Genomic DNA, 25,684 nt, shown 5'->3' with positions numbered 1-25,684 from the left:
CACTGAAGTTTAACCTCAAAACTACTCAAGCTTTAAAGTAAAAACATCGGCATCTACAAAAAGTCTCAGATGTGCGTCACATTGGACAAAAGTGTCAGGTAAATGAAATGTAAAACAGAACAGAGAGTGTTTATTTATTATTATATAAAAATGGTGTGTTGGATTGTTTCTCTTTTTGCTCCCCATGATCCTGTTATCTCCATGTTTGTTTTTTTAAGTAAACTGTGAGTCCATTGAATCAGTAACTGGGGATTGTCACATAAACTATGAAAATAAAAAGTGCACCTGCTTGTTCATGTCTGCTAAAGGTGATTGTCTGCTGTTAAGAGTTTAAGACCATGAGGTCAAACTGCAGATAAACAGGAGAAGAGTAAAGGAATATACTCTATATAAAAAAGCCAGTTCATCTAAATCACATATTTGGTCAATGCTCCAGTATTAAGCCATGCAGAAAGACGTTAAGCCCGAAACATGCAGCAACACTCAAACTCCCCACCTGCCACTGTTTGACCTAATGCTGGATACCAGGAGGAAGAGCCCACTCATGACTTGTCTCCTTGCCTCACTGGGTAAGTGAAAAAACAACAGGAGTAGTGGTATTTCACCAGTGGCTGAGGCCTCTTCTGTGCTCTCAAACAGAGCTGCTACAGCAGCCGAGATGGCCAAAGAAACTGTTGTCTTCAGAAAACACTTCACCTGCTGCTGCTGGCCATGCTGGAAATGTAAAAGTGGCTCTTAAGGCCCCACCCTGTCCACATGGAGACGAATTCAGGAGCATACGCAAAAGCATTTTGTCATATCGGCGTTTCATCCACATGGAAACTGCTTTTTGGGAGGCCATAAACGCTATTTTTTGAAACCGGGTCCCAGAGTGAACAAATCTGTGAATGCTTACCATTTCGTCTCCGTGTTGACAGCCAGCCACATCTTTCTTGAAACAATTACATCACACATAGTGTAGCCTGCTTACGCCGCATGTGCAGTCGAACCAAAACAACAATGGCGGATAGCAGGGTTGTGTTCGTGCTGCAGAAGCTACTGAGCTTGTTATGGCTTTTAAAGCCAAATCAGATGCTCCTTCACCACCACTGAGAATAGCACACACCAGATGTTCTTAAACCCATGTGGAAAACAACCAGAAGGGCAACTAGGAGAAAGTTTGTGGCAGTTTTCTATGATCTTCTCTCTTTTGGTGCATTTCCGTGGCAGCATTACAGAGCCACTTACAGGCTTGGCATTATATACTACAGCATTTTTAGTCGTTTTCAGTGGTTCCGTGCTTATGCAGACATTTCCTGAAACAATCCCGTGTTTATGGAAAACTTTTTCAAAACGAAATGGAAATATATAGTTTCTGTCTCCGTGTGGACAAGGCCTTAAAGCACTGTGAAACAACACGACCAGGTGTGGCTGGTTGCCATCAGTGTGGGTTTGCACATTGAAGATAACCATTTGTAAACTTGCAAAGAAGATGGATTTGCCAGATTCCATCTCTATGACCAGGCAAATATATCTTGACAAGCTCCAATCCACAATGTTTGTGCTGAACCGAACGCTGTTCGGACCAGTCAGCATCATTTAAAGAGAACTAGCCAGTAACTGTGGGCAGGGTTTAATTGTACTAGCCGTTTGCACTGGTTGGCTCCAGTGTGGTGATAAGCTAAGATGTAGCTATAACATAGTGGCAGTTTTATCAGAATTGGACCACGTTTCTGTATGAAATAAAGAGCAAAAACAACACTAACAGCTTTTCGTGATGGAAAAGATTTTTTTTTTTTTTTTTTTTTTTTTTTTCTGCCAAGCTACTTTGGCATGAGTTTGTCAGAGTTACAGAGGGGTTAGTTGTTGTGTGAATGGTTGTATACTATCGCTGCTAATTGATGATTAGCTTGGACTTGGCCACGCGGTGGTTTTGTCAGAACTGAAATTTCTTTAATAAAACAAGGGCATAGAGCAACATTGAAAGCTTTTGATGACAGGAAAGATAGCTTGAAATTTGGGAAAGCATCAGTTTAATCAGAATTGGTCCACTTATCTTTTTAAAACAAGGGCAAAGTGCCACACCAAAAGCTTGTCTTGGCAGAGTCAGGGTCGCTCTGAATGGCCCATCATGCATGTGACAGAGAACATTCCTCCAGTCACCTTTTGTTAATTTTTTGAAAAGTCCTGCCCCTTCCCAAACGCTTTCTATGGGGGCTTCCCCGATGAATGTGAATATATCCATGCAATGGATCAATGAAACGGTCTATCTGGTGTGTCAGGTTAGACCGTGTGCATCCATTGGGATGCACACTGGACAGGGCTGGTGTGTTTTGGGCATTAGAGGTTTGAAAAATCAATGTAAAACCTCTAGAACTTCAGCCTCAACTTTTGGTTTGAAAAACTAACATTAGCATGCAAAAATGCTCAAAATAGACTCACCGATCACTTTATTAGGTATACCTACTCAGCTGCTTATTAAGACAAATATCTAACCACATGGCAGTAACCAATGCGTTTAGGCATGTAGGCATAGTCAAGACGATGTGCTGAAGTTAAAACCAAGCATAAAGTAAATGGATTGGCTAGATTCCATGACAGATGTATCTCGCAAAGATTCAATCTGAAACAATTGAGGAGAAAGAGGCAGTAGCTATAGGCGTGGTTTAGTTGTACTGCAAGCCAGTAAACAATGGCAATGATGCAGTGATTAGCTCAGATGTAGCTATAGCGGCAGTTTTATTAGCTCTAAGTAATTTTTTTACTAAAGGAAGAGGAAAGAACCACACTGAAATCTTTATTTTCATCTTCTCTGCATGAGTTTGCTGGCTCCACTGATAGTGAACAATGATAGCACCTGGTTGTTGAGCTTTGGCTACATAGTTTATTTTTATTCCCCATAACCAGGAGAGATGGGCAGAAGGTTTGTCCAATCACCCTCCAAGATTATGGGAGGTTCCCCAGATGGATGTGATATATTTCCATGCAGTGGAAAAACAGTCTATCTGGTGTAAAAGACTTTGGGGATGAACAATTACTTTGCAGTCAATGCAGCTTCACGGGCTACTTTCTTAGAGCTAAAACCACGTTCTTAAAAATTAGGATTTCAGAAACTGATCTGCATGGCTGGATGCTGTTAAAGATTATTTTCCTTATGATTTTGGTTGAACTGGCTCTTTAAAGTGTAAGACAGCTTTGACCTGCAAGGTGCAAATTCTCATCAGTCTCGTTTAAGTCTGTTCAGACTTACTGTCAGTCTATCACCAGTCATTTGGGGCTGGAATGACTGAAGTGCTTCTTATGGCTCTGCAGGTAACAGCGACCTTTGTTCCCTCACTGTCAAACACTCGCACTCTCACAAACATTCATCATAACCACGACTTATGTTTGTGAAATCACTCACCCAGCTATACATTCATGCAAAAACAGACACGACACACACACTTAGCCGAGTGCACATTCTAGCTGACAACAGCTCGTTTGAGCTGGAGAGCCCTCGGGGGAACCACCACCCAGGACAAAGGGTCACTTCGTCTAGGTCCCATCCCTGCAGACAGGTTCAGCACCTCCCCCTCCTCTCCTTCCTCCTCTTCCTCTTCTCCCTCCGTGTCCTTCCCTGCCATCCTCCCCAGACCTCCCAGAGCTCCCAGCCCTAGCATGGACGCAGCTGACAGTCCAAAGTGTAACAGTGGAGAGTTAGGGAAGACTCCTCCTCCTCCTCCCATGCTGAAAAGCGGGGTGCCGTGGTGGCCCAGAGCTCTGGCGTGGCAGAAAGCAGAGAGAGGCAAAGACCCTCCAAGAAGAGCTGCAGCAGCACTGGGGATGATGATATGGGCCCCACCTACAGGAGGATGTTCAACTGGACTCTGGTGTCCAGGGAGGCCCTGTCCGGATCCCAGCCTACAAGAAGCCCCTTGGTCCTGGGAGACAAAGTGCCCGTGGGCTTTGATGTGCTTACGTAGTGAGCTGGGGTCGGTGTAGCGCTTCAGACAGCCTGCCATCTTGCAGTAGTAAGGCTTGTCTACGTAGTGAGTGCGAGTGTGTTTGAAGCGGTCGCTGGAGTTGGAGTAGCGTTTGCTGCAGCCTTCATAGGGACAGATGTAGGGTTTTTCTCCTGGAAAAGACAGACAAGGACAAACAAATAGGAAGATGATTACAGTGTTACAACAAAACCACAGGAGGCTGGTTTGAGGAGGATTCATTATAGGCAGAGTCTTATCAGAGAGAAACTCGTTTTTTTACCCTGCATTTGCATACATCCAGCTGCATCATGAGTGCAGCTGTTGCCTGTGTTACTGGAGAACACCACTAGAGGGCACAGCTGAGCACACATGCCACATACAGCAAACCCAGAGAATGTGCAATCCCCAGCTGTGATTTATTGATAGTGTCGGTGTTTCGGATCTGTAGCATTGGTGCTAGCATCCTGGCTAATAGTTCCCTCATGTTGGAGCTGAAGTGTCAAGCTATTATTGAAATCTGATATTGGAATTACTTCCTCGTGCATCCTTTAAAACCTGTTTCACCACTTTTTCCATCTGTTATTGCCACATCTTTTTGGCACTTTTCACACCTGTTTGACACTTTTTTAAAACACCTTTTGCACCTTTTTGCTATTTTTGCCAATATTTTCATTTTTTGCCCCTTTAATTGAACTTTTTGGTAACCTGACACACCAGATGGATGTGTTTCACACATCCATATGGGAAAGCTTCAGTAGGAAACATTTGAGAAAAGGCAGAGGCTTAAAAAAAAAACTCGGAGTGTGATTGAGTGAACGTTCTGTTCATCACATCTCCAATCAGAGCATCATTTCTAATCTAATCAGAGCAACAAAACACATGAGGTAGCCGCTATTGAGCTGCATGTGCGCAGCTGCCGAGTAATGTGAAATGTGGCGACTATAGACATGTAAGTACTCGACTTTTGTCATTTTTAAAAAGAAAACAACTCACTGCTGTTCTTTGTTCTTCATTTAACAAAGAAATGTTGTCAAGTTCTGATAAAACTGGCACTTTAGCAGCATCAACGCTAATCTCTTCCTCCATAACTGCACCAGCTCTTGCTGCTGCTTGTTATATCACGACTCTGCTGCGCCTGAAAGTGCTGCCCCTCGTTGCTGATTGGTCCTGTCACTCTCTAACCGGGCCCAAACGGTTCAGATGGGAGCTTTGCAAGATGGATTCACCAGTGAAAAACTAGGAAACGGGCATGTCCATCTGCTTTGCAAGGTTAACTTTTTGCCCATTCCTGTAACCTTCTTTTTGTTTTGCAATTTTTTGCCTATTTTAGACATCTTTTGCAATTTTTACCCATAATTTACCACTTGTTTTCACTTTTTGCTGCTGTTTGCCTATTTTTGCCCATTTATGCCACTTTTTTTGCCACCTTACCCCATTTTTGCCATTTTCTGCCACTTTTGCCCATATTTGCACTGTTGTTTTGCCACCTTTTGTCCATTTATGCCACTTCTTTTTGCCAATGTAGCCAATTTTTGCCAATTTTTCTCATATTTGTCCATTTTTGCTATTTTTTTGCAACTTTTCTGCCACTTTCATCCCATTCTTTCCCCTTCTTTGCCCCCTTCTTTACCATTTCCTTTCAATTTTTCCCATTGTTTTGCAACTTTACGTCCATTTCAGCTGCTTCTCTGCTGCTTTGAACCTCTTTTTACCACTTTTTCCACGTTTTGCTTTTTTTTTCTTTGGACACTTTTTCCCCATCAATGCCACTTCTTTTTTTGCCACTGTACCTATTTGCCGCTTTATGTCCATTTGTGCCTTATTGAGGTTTTTTTGTTTTGTTTTGTTTTGTTTTTTTTTTGTTTACATCCCCAGTGGGATGTAAACTACAAACATGGAGACCCTTGAGGGGGGAACTAAAGAGAGAATTCTGAGATCAGAGCATGATATCAACATCATCACATCTGACTGGTGGTCAGAACAAACCGTCTTCATTTTGTTTCTCCAACATTTTCCTCTATGCACGGCATGGCCATTGTTTTGGCAGACATGTTTATCTTGACTGTCACACAACCTCTGCCTCCTCACTGCCTCTATCAAACATTTGTATTCTCATCTCATGAGATTATGAAAATATTTCTGATTTTCTTATGGAACCAGTTTTGAGCCAGTACACCCGAGAAGTCTTCTGAGAGGAAACAAGGACAGTTGGAGCAACAGTGTGGCGAGCAAATCAATAAAGACAGACACACAGACAGGCTGCCAATTAAAGTAGTAAGACAAAACTGCTAAAGTGAATCTGTGAGCAGCCCTGCTTTAACTCCTATGATTACGAAGGCAAGGCAAGGCAAGTTTATTTGTGTAGCACATTTCAGCAACAAGGCAATACAAAGTGCTTCACATAGGACATTAAAATACAATGACAAATGGAAAAAGAAAGACAATAATTAAAAACAGCAAATAAAAGCCACAAAAGATAAAAACAAAGATATGATAAAAATTTTAAAAGAAAAATATTAAAAAGTGAATTAAGACCCACGAAAGATAAAAACACAGATATTAAAGTAAAAGTTACAGTGCAGAGTTGTAGTTGAAATAGAAAATTAAAAAGTGATAAAGTGTTTTAATCAAAGGCAGCAGTGAACAGGTGTGTCTTCAACCTTGGTTTAAAAGAACTCAAACTCTCAGCAGACCTGATGTTTTCTGGGAGTTTGTTCCAGATATATGGAGCATAGAAACTGAACGTTGATTAACTATGTTTAGTTCTGACTCAGGGGACACAGAGCAGACCTGCACCAGATGACCTGAGCGGTCTGGATGGTTCATACTGGACTAGAAGGTCTCTGATGTATTTTAGGCCTAAGCCATTCAGTGCTTTATAAGCTATCAGGAGTATCTTAAAGTCTGTTCTCTGAGAGACAGGGAGCCAGTGTAGAGACCTCAGAACAGGAGTGATATGGTCCACTCACTTGGTCTTAGAGAGGACTCGAGCTGCAGCATTCTGGATCAGCTGCAGCTGTCTGATGGACTTTTTAGGCAGACCAGTGAAGATACTGTTACAGTAATCAACTCGACTAAAGATAAATGCATGGACCAGTTTTTCAAGGTCCTGCTGTGACATCAGTCCTTTAATCCTAGAAATATTCTTGAGGTGGTAAGAAGCTGACTTTGTAATTGTTTTTATGTGGTTTTTAAAATTCAGGTCTGAATCCATGACAATGCCCAGATTTCTGGCCTGGTCTTAGGTTTTTAACTGAAGTGACTGGAGCTGCATGCTGACTTTAAGAGATTCCTCCTTGATTTTTCTCTGTTTAACAGAAGAAAATTATGGCACATCCACTCAGTAATTTGTGCCATGCATTTACCCAGTGCTTGTAAGGGGCTATGGTCACCTGGGGACATTAAAATGTAGAGTTGTGTGTCATCTGCATAGTTATGGTAATTTATTTTGTTGTTTTCTATGATCTGAGCAAGTGGAAGCGTGTAGATGTTAAACAGAAGAGGCCCCAGGATGGAGCCTTGGGGGACTGCATATGTAATTTCAGTCTGCTTGGATTTAAAGTTACCTATTGACACAAAATAATCCCTGTCTTTTAAGTAGGATGCAAACCAATCAAGAACTGTGCCAGACAGTCCCACCCAATTTTCCAATTGGTCAAGTAATATATTGTGGTCAACTGTGACAAATGCAGCACTGAGGTCCAATAACACTAAAACTCAAGTTCTGCACTGATCTGTATTTAAGCAAATGTCATTAAACACTTTGACCAGAGCAGTCTCAGTGCTGTGATGTGGTCTAAAACCTGAATAGAAGACATTAAAGCAGCTGTTGACTGTTAAGAAATGATTTAGCTGTGGAAAAACAGCCTTTTCAATAATTTTGTCTGTGGGAAGACGCCTGAGATTAGAGACATGTTTTCGATCTGTAACAGGTCAGATGCCATGACATATGAAACCTTTTTGAAAAAATCTGAGGGTAAAACATCCAGACAGCAGTAGGAAGAGTTCAGCATCATTCCTCTCCATGTCATCATCACATTAGCGGCTAAAGCTAATGCTAGGATGTTCAGTCTTCTATGAAACATGGTTATTATTGTGACCTCTTCTCCATCATTACTGACATTTCAGCCATATCCAAGAAAATGGAAGTTGGACATATTTATTATTGCTGTTTCCCTGCTTATTTTCTTGCTCTCTGCATCTTCCTCTTCTCTTTCTGCTTTATCCCTTTAAATCCCCGACACGACAACATTATTTGATGGCTGTCAAACATGAGTCTGCCTCTGCTCCAGGTTTATGCTTGGTACAGGGAAATTTCCCCTACTTTGTTTAATGATCTATTGAGCTGAAGTCATGACGGATTAATGTTGAGTCTTTATATTAACTTATTAAAGGGTGCAGCCTCTACCTCACCTATCTGCCTATTTATCTAAAGATCAATTTGGTTGAGAACTGGCGCTGTACAAAGGAAGTTTGAACGACTAAAGTTGTTGACTGATGGATTGTTTTCTCTGGCTGTTTGCCTGTTTTTCTTATCTGAACCTCTCTAGCTGCCATGTTGCTCATATCTGACTCATCGAAGAGCTGGGATTACTTGAAAGTCACTTTAGAGCCAGGATCTGAAAGACAAGCTGTGGCATTGAGACTGTTAATCTTGTGGCTTTTAAGCCCAGGGATATTTTCTTATCGTTTTGTAGCCTTGGCTGAGTGGCATGATTGTTTGCACGTCTTTATGTTGACAAAACTAATTCCTGACCATTTATAGTGACTCCTGCTTTACAAGAACTTTAGTGTGGGAATGCAGATGGTCGATTGGTTTAAGGCACTACCCATGTACGTAGGCGGCCAGGGTTCGAATCCGGCCTGTGGCCCTTTACAGCATGTCTCTCCCCTCTCTCTTACCTGTTTCCAAATCTATCCACTGTCCTTCCTCTGTCAAATAAAGGCATGAAAAACCCCCAAAATAAATCTTAAAAAAAAAAACAGACTTTATGATAGAAATCCTGAGTTCATTATTAGAGGTTATTTCCTCAGACTGTTGTTTGACAAGAGAGCAGATTCTGATTTTACAAGCTTTTTCATAGGTGATGTATTCATGATGTATCTTGTCTCTTGATTTTCCTATTACAAGGAAATATGCTTTGCAGAAACACAATGGTACCAGGGAACTCTACCTGATACCAGCTGCCTCTGTATGACAAAGAGGAACTGATTGAGCCAACGTTAAAGATAACAACTCTTCCTGCTGAACCTTGTGCAAACTGATATTTCACAAGATGACTGAACTGTCTAAACAGATGTCACACTTGAAAAGAAACAGTGTAAAGCTTTATTTCTTTAGTTTTACTCAATGCTAATTATGGAAAATCAACCCGTTCAAAAGGAAATCTCACCTACAAGTGAAACTAATTCTAGCTGCTTGATTTGACAGAATTTTCCTTATTATTTCTACAGTCAGGAAGTTTTACATAAATCAGGAAGTATGACTAAAAAGTACAGGAATCTTAAGTAGCAGTACACAAAGTATGGAAGTTATCAGGCTTCCTGCTTTGGAATCATTTTATATATTATGGATAAGTCAGGGGCTGCACAGCGGCACTGGGGTTAGCACTGTTGCCTCACAGCAAGAAGGTCCCTGGTTCACTTCCCTGTAAGGGTCTTTCTGTGCAGAGTTTGCATGTTCTCACAGTGCATGCGTGGGTTCTCTCCGCATACTCCAGCTACCTCCTACCACCAAATACATGCTCTTTAGGTTAAATGGTGACTCTAAAATTGGCTGAAGGTGTGAGTGTGAGCGTGCCTGGTTGTGTGTCTCTATGTCAGCCCTGCGACTGACCAGCGACCAGTCAAGAGTGTACCCTGCCTCTCACCCAATGACAACTGGGATAGGCTTTAGCATTACAGGCAAAACTTGCATTTTGCACAAATATCACAGTAACTTAACCTGCCACACCAGATGGATGTGTTTCACACATCCATCTGGAAAACCTCTCATACACAGCGTTTGGGAAAGGGCAGAGAGCAGATGAACGTTCTGTCTGTCACATCTTTGTGGGCCAATCAGAGTAACAAAACACGTGACGTAGCACTTGCCTGCGCCCCTACCGAAGGAGTAAACTCTATAGAGAACTGCATAATGTGAACCATGACGACTGTAGACATGTCAGTACACGACTTTTGTTGTTTTTCAAAAGAAAACAACCCGCTGCTGTTCTTTTTTCTTCTTTTAAACTTCTTTTAATGAAGAAACGTTGTCAAGTTCTGATAAAACTTATGCTTTAGCAGCATCCATGCTCATGTCTTCCGCCATAACTGCATCGGCCTCTTGTCACTGCTTGCTTCAGTCACAACTCCGCCACACCTAAAAGTACTGCCCCTCATCGCTGATTGGTCCTGTCACTTTCTAACCAGGCCCAAACGGTTCAGACTGGAGCTTTTCAAGATGGATTCGCCAGTGACATGGAAACGGGCGTATCCATCTGCTTTGCAAGGTTATAAGTACCTGCATTTTGACTTTAATTTAAACTGACTTTAACAATATTTAGTAAAATAAAAGATATGATTTCTGATTTCAATTCATATGAAATTTCACTTTGTTTTATCAAAAGCATCCCGCCAACCCCCTTCACTATCTCGTGACCCCCCTGGGGGTCCTGACCCCACTTAGACCACTGTCTCCAGACAACTATGATTATGCATTAGCACTTTGCAAATAAAGACTGACTGATAGGAGACGAATCGTACTTCTGTTTAACAGTGTCAGTAGTCACTTTTCTTCATGTTTAATCTGAATCCTCCCCTCAGTCTGCACAGAAAAGACCTTACTTGAACAGATCCTGCAGGGTGTAGCCTAACATCCTTGATTTGATGTATTTTGCAAACAAAAGTCTGATAGGAAAGTCTGGCAAGCATCATGTAGCGTCTAACACTTAAAACACAGCACCAGTTTAATGATTCAGCATGCCTCTTCAAGAACTAAATATCTCATGTACAATAAAATGACCATGATTACTGATATAGATGTCTTAGTCTCCACTGGTTTATTTGAACCTGCACTTTAATAAATGCAGAATCAGGATGGCTGCATCTATACCAGCAGCTCTGAGAGGCCGCAGAAGACAAAACATACTTAAATCAGCGCAAATACCCTTACAGCATGATAACAAAAAGCTGATATTTTTGTCATGGTAACCTCATTAAAGGCATTCAATAGAATAGAATTTTGTTAGCATTACAGGCAGAGAGAAGATCAATCTTATAGCTTTTTTTTTTTTTTTAAAGATATTTAGTTATAAGCTAAACTAGAAACTTGTGATTAGTACATGTCATTCCTTTAAACCAAAGTGTGCAAAAAGTCGATTAGCAGGACTGAAAAAACACAAACTGATCCTGGCAACCTCAAAACACCACATCCATGCAGATAACAAAGGGGCCCGGATTTCTGTTTTTTCTGTTCAATTCACAGTCAAGGTGTTTAAGGAGGAGCTAATTTTAGAGCCAAACATGGTGAGCAGGTTCACAAGACAAGACAAAGTTCAGCTCTGACAGAGAGGCTTAAAGATCAGCTTTAAAAAAGACATCATTCCTTTTTACATCCAGCTCACTCTGATGATTTCTTTGCATTCTAACACTTTTGCACATGTGGTGAACTCACCTGTGTGTGAGCGGGTGTGTATCTTCAGGTTCTCCAGGCGTGAGAAGCTCTTGTTACAGGTGGGACAGTGGTGGGGCTTCTCATTAGTGTGTGTGCGGATGTGAATCAGCATCTTATACCTGCAGAACACAGAAAAAGGAAAGATGAACCCCTTTATTTCCACACATACTGAGTGTTTTTCTGTGGAGTTTGCAGGCTTTTAGTTTGAGGCAGAACCAATTGTGTTTCCAGAGAACAATAATGTCAAAAAACCTGTCCCCTGTGTCAACACTTTTTGTTCGAAGTGAGTACAGCTGCAGCAACGAGCTGAAAGACTGGGAGAGACTGTACTCAGTTATTTTACACACTGAGCAAACTGCATCACCTCATTTACATAACCTTAACAATAAGACTGTGATGAGACTTTTCTTAACCTCTCTTTGCATCACTTTTTATGCCAATTTTTGCAGCTTTAACCACATTTCACTACCTTTCTTGCAATTTTTGGCCACTCTAACCCCATTTCTGCTTCTATTTAAATCTCATCTCACCACCTTTTCCACGCATTTTTGCCACCTTTTTTAATTTTTTTTTTAATAGGTGTTTACATAAGGAGGCTTTAAATTAAAGCATAAGTAGAAAAACATATGTTTGCTGCTTTGATAAGAGTGGTGAATATTCAGGTAAAAACCTAAAATAATAGAGCTTAACTTTAAAATGAACCATGATTTTGCAGACCTCCACAGGCCCCAGAAAGCCCCCCCTGCCTCTCGTCCAGTGGCAGCTGGGATAGGCTCCAGCCCACCCACAACTCTGAACAGGGCAAGCGGTATAGAAAATGGATGGATGGATGTTTAACAGAGATGTTTGGTGAATTCAGTGATCAGAGTTAGTATGAATATCTGATCACCTGGCATTGAAGCCCCTCCCATTACGAGCACAGCCCTCCCACTGGCAGCAATACCCAGAATCCTTTTCAGGCTTGACATGAAAGTCATTGATGTGATCGACGAGGTCCTGCAGTGAATCGAACAGCAGGTGGCACTGCAGGAAAAAGAGAGAGAGAGAGAAAAAAGATTTTTAAATGCTCTGATCTTATTTTTATTAAGCAGATCCTATAATGCTGTTATGTGTCTGTCTTTATGCACAACTAGAATGATCAGCTTGGCTTGTTTGTTAAAGTTCAGTGTTTGATTTCGTCAGGGTATGACAATCAGAAATCCAAAACCACAAAATAATGGATTCTTACTGAAAAAAAACTGATAAAAGCACCAAATCCCTTCATTTTATTTTCTATAACACATGAATATTTGGATTTTTCTGCTGGAAGAGTAATAATAACGAAAAATTAAATGTAAAAACTGTTGTCAGGAAGTCATTGCATTTCAGAAATGTTTTCTTTCCTTGGCTTGTTTTTACATTATTTTGTTCTCAGCACCATCTAGTGGCCAAAGCATTATTTGCAGGCTTTCTAACCTGTGATATTTTTACCCTGGTAATAAATAAAGCATCTAAAAAATGTTTGGTTATTTACTGATATAAAGTAATCTTCTTCACCTTCATCCATCGGCAGGCCAGCTGACCGTCCAGTGAGGGCTCTGGTGAAACCGGCTTCTCTCTGCTCTGACCGATGAAGATGGAGGAGGGGAACGTGTATGCTCCCGGTGGACTTCCAATGGGCAGATAAAAGGGAAAACCCGGCGGTGAAGCTCCGCCTTCAACACCTCGATGACGGGCTGGCTCCTGGAGAGGATGGCGAGAAAAGTGACATGAAGTAAGGAATATATCTGATGTCTTATAAATCAGACTGTTATCATGAGCAGGAAAAAAATATTTTTATAAAGCTCAGAATTATTATTCTGGAGTCACTCACAACATAAATATGTCTGCAAACCATGAATAAAATCTAACACTAATGCAATCTTACTATCTTATCCAAAACTGGTAAAACCATGTTTAAATTAGCATTTTTTATTAACTTTTTAACAACTCATCTAAACAAAAGTGCTTGCTGGCCAGTTAATATACCTAAAACAATGGTATGGACATAATTATGTTAATATTCTTCCATAATTATAATTAGTTTAATGACAAATTTAGGGTTTATATGATCTATAGACCAGAAGAAAATATGCACTGCTATATATACTGCTATATATACTGCTAATATATAATTTACTGCTATAAAATATATACACTGCTATTCTCTACCATGTAATAGAGACAAATACATTTTTTGAGCTCCAGATGAGACTTTTGTCTTTTAAAAAGTAATGGAAAATGAAAACTGTACTACCAAATTGCATCCAAAAGGGACAGAAAATAATTTTGATATTTTTTATTTTATAGGGCATCAATTGTACTAAAAAAAAACATCCATCCTTTTTAAGTTGCACCAGTCTTACCAGCTGAATTAGTTCAGTTTTTTCTCTTCCGCATTTAGCATCCTTTGTTCTAAAATTTTTTTTTTTAAATCCAGCACTGGCAAAAGGCAATAATTTTTCAAGCCACAAAGCTGTTTTTTACCATTAACTGTATCCTGCATAACATCAGTGACAAGACATGTCCTTTAGTGGTCCAGGGTGTCACTCTGAGCTGTAAGAAAAGAACTGAGCCGAGGATTGTACCCTGTGGCACCACGCTTTCATTGCTTAAAAAAAAAAAAAAAAAAAAAAAAAAAAAAAAGAAAACAAAGGATTTATCTGAAAAATTCTGGAAAGAGTGATAATAATGAAAGCCCTGGGAGGATATGCATGCATACATTTTTATTTTACTATGTTTACCTTTGTTAAAATAAATATTTTCAGATTGATTTCTTCATGTCTTAACCCATTTGGAAGGATTAAATGGGGGTGGTTTGGGCATCCGATAGAAATGCCTCCTAATAGAGGACTTCTGGGCACACTGAACTAGGAAGAAATCTCGGGGTAAACCCAAAAGTGAAGGGATTATATATATCCTCTATGACCTGGGAATGCACCAGGATTCCCCGAAAGGAGCTTGAAAATTTCACTAAGGAGAGGGCTATCCGAGTCAACGTGCTTAGCCACCTGCTATTGCGACCGCCAATTTGGATGTGCAGAAGAAGATGGATGGATGGATATATGTATGGATGCATGCATGTCTGAATGCATGCATGGACAGATGCATGAATGGTTGAATGGATGCAAGTATGGGTGGATGCATGGGTGGATTCATGGATGCATGTATGGATTAATGGATGCATGGATTAATGTATGAATGGTTGCATGCATGCAAGGATTACTCATTCAGCTCTTCATCTTAAGATAACAAATCTGGCTTTTCCTTCTAATGAGCTGACTTATTATCATGAAAAATAACAATCTGATGCTGAGATAATGACAAAAATAACAGGATTTCAAGAAAACAACTGAAATGATCTTGTTATCATTAGAGTATATAATGCAATAAAGGAATGTTGTAAGTCATTGATCAGTGCTACGCTAATAGTGCAGTTTTAAGTCTAATTTATATGTCTTCAACTTAGGCATATGCCCTACAAGGCCTACAAATGTAGCTGATATGCACCTCCTTAAAAATGTAACTACACTTCCAAACAATACAGATTGTAAGCCCTGTGATTGGTCAACTAGGTAGCAGTAATGCCAGGCCTTTTACTCCAGAGATAAATGGCTGTAGACGGCAGCACAACTGATCAGCTCTACCAGCCAGAACTGGAAAATATAACAGCAAAAAGGAGAGATGTTCTGTGTGCTCTCATTGTGTGGTCAACTCCAGATTAAAGCCAGGTGCTCTTGAAGAATGATGTGCATAGTCGAACAAAGGGGAAAGCCACCAGGGCTATCTTCAGGCACACTCACTCGAGTCAAGGATTAGGTTAAAAAGTCTTTAATGTTTCAGGGCATATCTAATAAAACAATAAAATCACAAGGCAAACCGACCAGTTTCGACCACACTGGGTCTTCCTCAGGGTGTGAACGGGCGTGTGGTCGAAAGCGGTCGGTTTGTCTTGTGATTTTATTGTTTTATTAGATATGCCCTGAAACAATAAAGACTTTTAACCTAATCCTTGACTTGAGCAACTGTGCCTTAAGACAGCCCTGTTGGCTTCCCCATTTTTTTGACTGGAAAATATAAGACCTGAATTTTCTTATCCATACGTCTTTTAGTGAACAAGTGCTTCAGCTGATTCAGCAGCTGTCTCCTTCAACAGCCCATTGCTCTTTTTCTTGCAATAACTGCAGTTTAATCAACTGCTACTCAGAAACTATCAGCTTGAATTCTAATATAATATGCTCAGATTCAGTTGCAATGGTTTCCTGTACACAGACAAGACAGGAATGTGCCAATAGAACCAGGCACTGGCATACAAATCCCACTGAACTGGGGTGGAGTAATGCAGAGTGATGCAGGCACATCAACACAGAGGCGTAGATTTGACACAGAATCTTGAAGCAGGCTTTGCATGATAACCCAGACCTGTTCACACATGATCTAGCCTGAAGTGTTGCATGTTAAATGGAAATTAAAACCCTTGTCCAGTTCAAGAGACATCCTTGAGGTTCTCAGAGAGCAGTGTGAGAAGTGCTTTTTTCTCTCAAAGTGAAGTTAACTTTTGAAACGATAAGTCTGGGCTAAGAGGAGAGAGTTGATGTTTTAAAAAAGCAGCTGATTGAACACTTAACCATGTTTAGAATTTGATTTAGACAGTCACTACATGTCTATGTGCTGACTGTAGACCCCGCATTGACAAATTAGATTCACCACCGAGGATCCCAATTCAATTCAGGCCTGTTAAAGAAGACAGGAGTGCATTGAGACCCAATCAGCAGCTGGATGGATTGTTAAGACTGAGTCCTGGAGATGATCTGCTGACATAAAGAAACAAAGGCCTCTTCACTCAAGTGTTACTGGAGGAGAAAGGAGTTTTATTTTTGATACACTATTTTAAAGTTAGAAAAATTTAGAATGGTATTGCTCGGCACAGTTTAGCCTGCTTTAACTGGCTCCATGGCTCATCATTCCCTGCACATCATCCTCCTCTCTCTGTCCTTTTTCTTTTTTTAATAAAAGACAAAAAAATTCCCAAAAATATATACATAATTGTGAAGGGATCTAAACTGAGTAATGAGCATGACTTCTCAGAGAAAAAATCTGCCAAATTTGACTGATATGTTGACAATTTAACTTCCAGTGATTATCAGTGTGCCGAACCCGTGGACTCACCCGTGAGAAGAGATGTGGCTGAGGACTGCTGCTACTGTTAGGGGACTCCAGGGGTGAGGAAGGGGAGAGGGAGGAGGGGGAGGAAGGAGACGGGGACAGAGAAGGGGCATGGCGGGAGGAAGGTGACATGCTGAGGTCCATGGCTGGAGGACTGAAGCAGGACCCGGGTCGTTCTTGAGAGGAAGACAGGGAATCTGGGGAGTCCAGAGAGACAGATGTTATAATCACAGACCTGTTAAACCTTTAAACCTGGAGCCACAAGACAATGGCAGCAAGTTCTTACTCCTTACTCATTAGAGAAGAGTTTGTATATGGCTAATAGGCGTCTTATTATGATGTACAAACCACAATTCCAAAAAAGTTGGGACATCACATAAAACATGGTTTAAAACACAACAAGGATTTGCAAGTCTTTCTGAACCTATATTCAATTAAATACAATGCAAAGAAAGCATATTTAATATTCAAACCAATAAATGTTAATATATTTTTTGTTAATATACACTCATTTTGAATTTGATGCCTGCAACACGCTCCAAAAAAGCTGGGTCAGGGGATAGAAAAGACTGGGAAAGTTGAAAAATGGTCAGAAAACACCTGCACCGCTCCACAGGTAAGTAGGTTACATGCTAAGAGGTGATGGCACCATGAATGGGTGTAAAAGGGGCATTCTGTGGACAGCTTTGGAAAACTGTGTGGACAAAATTTCTGAACATGCATTTGAAGGAATTAAAAGACTTAACTATCTACAGTCCATAGAATAATCAAAGGATTCAAAGAATCCAGAGAAATCCAAAGCCAACAACAATCAACACTTATTTCCTGTGACTTTTGACCCCTCAGGCAACACTTCATGAAAACCCAGCCTCATTCTGGGATGGCTATCACATCGTGGGCTCAAGAAAACTTCAGAAAACCCGTATTAGTTAACACAGAATAATGATGCATCCACAAATTAAAGCTAATGCTCCTCTGCAAAAAGTAAAAGCCAGATAGCAACACCATCCAGAAACACTACTGACTTCTTCTACCTAAAGATCATCTAAGATGGTTTGACCTTAAGTAGGGAGTCCACTAGGGCTGTTGAGTCTTCTTGGTAAAAGGAAAAGGACCATCCAGATTGTCGCTAATGCAAAATTCAAAAGCAAACATCTGTGATGGTTTGTGGGTGTATTAGTGTCTGGGGCATGGGTAACTTGCACATCTGCGAAGACACCATCTTTCCATCCAGACATCTTTTTCAAGGACGTTCCTACTTATTTCAGCAAGATAACACCAAGCCACATTCTGCAGAAGTTACAACAGCATGGCTTCACAATAGAAGTGTGAGGGTTCTAGACTGGCCTGCATGTAGTCCAGGCCTGTCTCCCACTGTAAAATGCATTTTAAGCTCAAAATACAATAATAGAAATACCCTACTGATTAGCAGCCTAAGATGTACATCAAGAAATAATTGGAAAGAATTTTCTTTTAATATTGATTTGTTACTCTCTTTAGTCTCCAGATGCTTGCCGAGTGTTTTTAGAAGAAAAGGTGACGTTGGTAAAGGGATCCCCTCCAAACTATTTTGGAATGTGTTGCAGGCATCAAATACAAAATATGAGTATATTTCCACAACCATATAGGTTATTAGTTTGAACATTACCTATTGTGTTTGTGTTGTTTGTGATTGAATATATCAGTCATCAACTACATTTGTACAAGGGCCAGGTTTTTCCCAAGCTTCAACCTCCGGTCCTAAAAAATGAAGCCAACGCGGAAGTGCAAAAAATTGCTATACCGCGAGTGTCCACTTGAGGCTGGCTGCAGGAAAACCGGAAGTTCCGTCTGCACACATGTTAAACAGCCGGTTTTGACACACAAATAAACTGGTTTACAGCCTGGTTCAAAACACCAAACGTGCCTCATTAGCTAGTGTCCTATTGTGCTCCCACTGTATGGGGGGTGAATTTTTTTGCACCACGATCATTTGGACTATATTTAGGATAGACCTCACTTCACGGTGATTGGCGCGTCTCATTTGATTGACAGATAGCTCGGCAGGCAGAGGCTCCATTTCTGTCAACCGGAATGCTAGCTAGCAGGCTGACAGGAAGTCGCGTTTAGTGGGCGGGCCGTTAGGTTGATCTAAAGTTCGGTTGAGACCGCGATTTCAACATGGAAGCATCCACGAATGGGCTTCAAAAGCTGTTTGAGTAAGCCTATTGTAAGCAGACGACTGACGTCACATGGGGTTTGTCCAATTCTTTCTACAGTCTATGGTTTTTCCTTGATGGACGTTTTGGGGGCTGGACTTTCAAATAAACTTAAATTCAGAGACATTTTGGTCTAATTAACATATTTCAAAATGTTTTATTTTATGTCAAAATTACAGAGTTTTTAGCCTCTAAGACAGGGGTGTCAAACTCAAGGCCCGGGGGCCAAATCTGGCCCATGGTACAGTTACACCCGGCCCACCAGATCATATCATATTTATTATAACTGGCCCACTGGTTTGAGGTCTGCAGATTTTCAAATCCCTGTGCTCTTCATTGCTTCTTTCTTTTCAGTTTACAGGTTGTCCCATCTTTTTTAGAATTTACGTTTTTACTGGCCCTCCTTCAGGGAAGTTAATATAGATAATAATCAGTGAGACTTTTAAAAAAGCATTCAACCTGGCTACAGGGACAAACAAATGGTCAGACTGTTAGAAGAAGAGCAACAGTAATATGGCAGCAAATAAAATATCAGTTGGATGAAGCCAGGGTCTAAGCAACACGGCGCCCTCTTGTGGATGCATTTTTCCAAGTCCATTCCACAATCAGGACTGATGGGAGTAGATGGGCAGTGACAGTTAAATCATTCAAAACATGCAAAATTATTTTCTACATTAATGAAGATTAACATAAAAGTCAGAGAACTTTTTACAGCCATGCCAGTCTGTTTTGAACTGACAGCACCTGTTGCTTGTCTATTTTGGCTTTAATTTTCTACCAAAAAAGGAGGCGGAAATGGCGGAAATGCATCAACCATCTTTATATATATATGTGTATATATATATATATATATATATATATATATATATATATATATATATATATATATATATATATATATGTCAATATAAACACATTATATGGCATTAGGGCAGTAAACTATGAAGCTGCACAGTCCCCTCTTGTCTGTGTCAGATTGCATGTTTCAGCTACCTCTGTGGTGACTTCATGCCAGTATCATGCTCTTCTTGTTAAGAGCCACACTCAGACATGTCAGCTCAATATGTGTCTATTATGTGAGGAGAACAGAGCTGTTATTCTTGGGATCGACTAAATTAAGTTACTTGGAAAGTGAGAACACAGAATCCAATTGGTTCCATTATTGCATTAACGCCGGGATGATCCTAACGTGGCAACATGTCATCAGCTGAGCACGTCATGTGTGATTTCTGAGCTCATGACATGAAACCGAGCATTTGATTAGAAAAACGTTTGCTTACCTGGAGAGGAGGGGGGAGATGGAAAGGTAGAGCATATTAGGCGTGGTCGTGTGACGCTGAGAGGGGCGCAGATAGAGGAAGGATACGCCCTCTTTCCTAATCTCACCGGACCGTCAGAGCGTCCAGAGGGAAGCTTCAAGTCAAGCGGCTCATCTACAGACAGCATGGCTGCTGGTTATTCTGAAACACCTGGGGAGAAAGAAACATACAGCACTCAGATTGATATTTCATGTGCATATACATGTTGAGTTTACTCTTTATGAGCTCTATTTTGGGTCTCCACAAACTCAAGAGGGAAAATCTGAATGTTGTGATGCTAAGTGCTCTGCTATGTTCACAAAGTGTGTCAGTCTTACCCCTGTGGTGTGATTTCAGAGAAAAAGAGTGATGCTATTATGAGCATTAAAACAAAACAATGCAGCTTAACACTAAAGGTTGAGGGAGATTTTATTTACTTTGTCCACAAATTGACCAAGCTCTGCTGTCACTTCACCTTTGTGTCCTAACATTTGATCTGCAGCAGTCATTTTTGTGTCTAAGTGTGTGGTTTCATATCATGGCCCTGCCTAAGTGAAAATAACAGCCTGTAAACAACACAGCGTAAACATCACATAGAAGTACAGTCAGATGCACGCAAACAGTGCTGTTTGCCTCATAGACTGTATCAAATTTTAATCAAGCAATCATTTCAGTCAGGAATAATCATACATTTTACCATTTTAATTCAAAATAGATACACAATTTGACTTGGCGGAGAATGCTCTGCTCATGAGATGCTCCCTGGGATAGTGAAGCAGCATGCTTTGACTATCTAGTGAGCCCATAGCTAGAAACCCCCACGCAGATAGAGACATGGCATACTGTATACAATAAAATTAGTTCATAAGCAGTTAATCTGTAGTAGCATGAATCTGAGTATAAGGGTGCAACAAGCTTTATGCTATAAAGGAGGAGGCTGGGGTGGAGGAGGTTAAGCTTTACCAGCAGCATTAAAGGCCACATATTATGCAAAATACACTTTTTCAGGCTTTTCTAACAAAAGATGTGCCCCTGGTCTGTCCACAATTCCCCCAAAGAATCAGAAAAATCCATTCCCTCTCCCCCTCTCTTTCTCCACCTTTCAAAAAATGTGTGCTAAAACAAGCCGTTCTCAGATTTTCCCTTCATAATGTCATGTGGGGAGTAAGCTCCGCCCCCAGGTTGGGAACAAACTTCACAGGCATGTTTTGAGGACCTCTGAGACCAATATAAGCTTGTCTTGAAGGGGTAAAACATGCAACCTTTAAAACAAACACAGATGTAATTGCCATGCAGAGTGAAATTTACACTCAGATGTTAAAATTATTCATCTTAAAATGAAAAAAAGGTTCATAATAAATTCAAATCCATTATTTATTTCTACTAATTGTTCTGACAGTTGACTTGTCATTGTATTTGTTTGCTATTATAAAGTTTGATTTCTTAGTTCCAACAACATGAGTCACAGCAACAGTCACATCTCATTAAATCAGGATTCAAATACTGTGGTTTATAGACAGAATGAACCACAGGAAACCTCTGAAGCTGCTGTGGTAAGAACAGAAGGATTAAATCAGAATCAAATGTTTAACATGAGCTTCAGATTTCATCACAGTCAGTATGTACAGAGTACTGTCAGTTATGCGTACATGCAAATTTAACTTTCACTGATGTTAGTTTACTGAGGTTCCATCCATCTAGTTTCTCCTTGAAATGTCAAAATAAGTTCTTCACACTACAAAACAAAGCATTTGTAATACTCTTTCTATTAACATCTCATTCACAATAGGAATCTATTAAGTCAAATTCTTGTATTTTGTATGTCAAAGCTGAATTCTTAAACCATTCTTCTGAGTGGAATTCCTCCTCTGTGATTTTTCCTTTAGTGAAAAACCGTCTGAAAAACATCATGAAGCGGGTTTGTTTTTGGGCTCCTCTTCATGTCTGTGGTCGAGCTTCGCTGAGGGCCTTTACAAGATTTTGCAGTTGTTTTCCACTGGCGGTGGTATGACACTCTGGCTGAGGCATGAGATAAAAAGCTACACGTCTCTGTGAGTCAGCTCGTGAGTTCTTGTTAGACCCAGTGACTCAAGAGGCAGATATCTGCTTCAAAGGAAAATAAAATCTCTCAGGAGGGAACCACAGAGGAGAAACTCTGCAGTGAAGTGGACAAACGTGCTGGAAGGCACTTGTGTGTTATTCAGCACTGCTGCTTTTCACTGTTACACAACCTTCACACCTGAGAGATGACTGGAGCATCTTCTCTCCCCATCAGTTTGTTCTTCGATCATCTCCCCAAGTCCAATTTTTACACTGTTTGAAATAACATCTAACTTTAAAGCTCCTGTGAGGAACTCTGGGTTTGGGCTGATTTTGTCCTCTACATGCTGGAGACAGAAAAATCATCAATGTATGAATGTGTGCTGCTAGGAAAATTCAAAAGAGCTTCTCTTTGATGTGCTGTGAGCTGTCTCATGCGACACTGGCACAATAGTAGTAGTGGCTATGTCATTTGAAGACAATTATTATCTTGAAACCTCTTCACCTCTGATGGTCCCCAGACTCCAATTTGCTCAAATATGCCTAAAAATAACTGACAAGCTGATTTACAGCTCAAAATAAAACAAGGACTCACTAAGTTTAGTGGGTATTTTAATTCCTTGATAACTTTGAGCGATCTTTAGTACTACTGCACATCCAGAGAAAGGTCTTACATTACAAAACACATGTCAGATGTAACTGAAGCTATAAGGGTGCATAAAGGTGTGCAAATTTCTGGGTTCTGCAAAATCATGGTCCATTGTTAGGTGAAGCTGTGAAAACCATGTTCTATTTTTTACCTGAATAATAACCACTCTTATCAAAGACATAGTTTTTATTTGTTCAAGCTGAAGTATATAGCCTTTTTCAACCCCTTACTGAAAAACTGAGTTATAACTGGTAAAATAGGCAGAAAATGGGTGAAAATGGCTAACAAGCAGCAGACAGTGACTTTAAAATGGCAAGAAAATGGGCATGACAAATGGTCAATGTGTAAAAGGTGGAAAAAATGGGTAGAAAAAAGTGGCAAAAGGTTTTAACAATGTCAAAAATGGTTTAACTGAGACCTCAACGGGCTGAAAAGTGGGTTTAAGTGGCAAGAACATGCAGACAAAGTGGTGGAAAGGTTTCAAACAGTGGCTAGATGCCTTTAAAGTGGTGACAATGGGAAGCAAAGGCAGTGAAATGTGATTAGGAATTGGCTTAAAGGGTTTAAAAGAGGCAAAATGGGTGTAAAGTGACCAAAAACAGGCAGAAATTGGATGACAATGGCTAACAAGTGGCAAACAATGAGTTTAAAATGGCAAAAAATGGGCATGACAAATAGAAAAGGTAGAAAAAATGGGCAGAAAAAAAGTCACAAAAGGAGTTAACAATGTCAAATATGGTTTAACTGAGACCTCAACAGCCTGAAAATGGGTTAAAGTGGCAAAAACATGCAGGCAAAGTGGTGGAAAGGGTTTAAAAAGCGGCAAAATGGCTTTAAAGAGGTGACAATGGGAAGCAAAGGCTGTGAAATGTGATTAGAAATTGGCTTAAAGGGTTTAAAGTGGCAATAATGGGTCAAAAGTGGCCAAAACAGGCAGGCAAGGTTTTAAACATGGGTTAAGCATGGGAAAATGGGTGGGAAGTACTTCATGGGAAAATTGGGTTTAAAGTCACTAATACGGGTGGAAAGTGGCAAAATGGGTTAAAACAGCTAACAATAGCAAAAAAATAAGCATGGCAAATAGTAAAATGTGGTTAGAATTGGAAAAAGGGGCAGAAAAAGATTAACAGTGACAAGTGGCAAAATGCCTTAAAAGTGGCATCAATGGGCAGCAAAGGTTGTGAAATGTGATGAGAAAATGGTTTAAGAAGGGTTTAAAGAGGCAAAAATGGGTCAAAATTGGCCAAAACAGGCAAAGTGTTGAAAAGCTGCAAAAATGCGCAGAGAGGTGCTTAACAGGATCTTACAAGCAACAAGACTGGGTCTGTCGCAATAACAGCGGGGAAAGTGGCAAAATAGGTAAAAAATGGTAAAAATATGCAGACGAAGTGGTGGAAAGGTTTTAAAAAGTGGCAAAATGGCTTAAAGGGTAACAATGTGTAGAAAAGATGGTGAAATAAGATTTTCTAAGTTGTACAAATGGGTTTAAAGAAGCAGCATTGGTCAAAAGTGGCAAAGCGGACAGGAACTGGTGAAAACAGGGTTAGAACCTGCAAAAATGAGTGGGAAAAGTTGTGAAATGGGATCATAAAAGTAGTGAAAAGTGTGCAAAATTGATGAAAAGTGGTAAGTAGCGTGGCAAAAATGAGTGGTTATAAGGGGTAGAAGAAAGTGGTACAAATAAATAACATCAACATCTGAAACCAGTATTAGTTTGACACACTTTTCAGCTCCATTGAGGTAACTGTTAGCCAGAAAGCTAGCACCATTGCTACTGATCCAACACACACATGTATTGATACTATCATAAAAATTACGACTGTGGAGGGCCCATTCTCTGGGTTTGTATTCTGTGGGTAGGCCTGTGAGTGTGTAATGACCCTGACTTTGGGAGAAATTTTTATGCTGGATTTCTGTTTGATACCTTCAGATTATTTTGTCAAATCTTTATGGTATCTCCTAGAACCCCCTCACCATCCCCTTTAACGCTTGGGGAGTCAAGTTTGGAGAAACTGTGGGCATTGTGAAGCCTCAGCTGTGACAGTGTATTTTTAAAATCTTGCTAACAGTGGGAATTTCCCGTTTTTATGCTGTGACCTAATTGCCTCCTGATTGCAGCTCTACTCAGACGTGAAAACCGCGATACTGACTCAACACTCAACACAACAAAAGCAATGCACACATTTACAAAAAGTTCAAACTCCCTTTACTTTATCTAGGAACGTATCTACCGTCTAGACCCTTCATTTTCACTGTAAACCTCATAGACATACCATAAACTGTTTTCAGGTATCTGTTTTTCTCACTAGTTTGCCTCCTAAATGTTCCCACACCTAGGTAGAGGGCAGATTTGTGATCTAACAGCAAACGCTCTCTGGGTGTCTGACTGTATGGCTGTTTAATGATAGCTGGCAGTAAGTGCATTCTTAATTTACTTTCACTGGCTTGATTTCCAAACAGTCTGGGATTCAAACGGGCCACTTTCCAGATACATGTTCACCTCTTTAACTTCTAAACTTGCTGTCACCACAAATTCTTCCACAATCACCGACAGGATCCCCCGACATAATATGAGGCAGAGGCTAAACCACAATGAAGTCAGTGTTTAGGTCCCTCTGCGGGCCTGCCAGCTACCTCGGCACACTGGTTTCACATTCCTCAGCAACCTCGCTGACTTCTCTCTCACACGCACACATACACGGCTATTCGGAGGTATTGTG

At 40.4% G+C, this 25,684-nt stretch overlaps 1 protein-coding gene across 1 annotated transcript in view; it reads right to left on the bottom strand.

Annotated features, from left to right (window-relative positions):
• Nucleotides 1-1,257: 1,257 nt before the first annotated feature.
• LOC121509110 (zinc finger protein GLIS2-like) overlaps nucleotides 1,258-25,684 on the bottom strand; it is a 57,585-nt gene continuing 33,158 nt past the window's right edge. The window contains exons 2-7 of the mRNA XM_041786343.1: nucleotides 20,258-20,446; nucleotides 16,783-16,976; nucleotides 13,132-13,317; nucleotides 12,485-12,618; nucleotides 11,596-11,714; nucleotides 1,258-4,093 (exon numbers count right to left, since the gene is read on the bottom strand). Coding sequence (XP_041642277.1) covers nucleotides 3,441-4,093; nucleotides 11,596-11,714; nucleotides 12,485-12,618; nucleotides 13,132-13,317; nucleotides 16,783-16,976; nucleotides 20,258-20,423 — 1,452 coding nt within the window. The 5' untranslated portion in view covers nucleotides 20,424-20,446 and the 3' untranslated portion in view covers nucleotides 1,258-3,440. The remainder of the gene's footprint in view (nucleotides 4,094-11,595; nucleotides 11,715-12,484; nucleotides 12,619-13,131; nucleotides 13,318-16,782; nucleotides 16,977-20,257; nucleotides 20,447-25,684) is intronic.

Source organism: Cheilinus undulatus, linkage group 4, assembly GCF_018320785.1.
Source record: "Cheilinus undulatus linkage group 4, ASM1832078v1, whole genome shotgun sequence".
Classification (NCBI taxonomy): Eukaryota; Metazoa; Chordata; class Actinopteri; order Labriformes; family Labridae; genus Cheilinus; species Cheilinus undulatus.
Note: the sequence above shows the minus strand (reverse complement) of the source record. Positions and strands in the feature narration are given on the sequence as shown.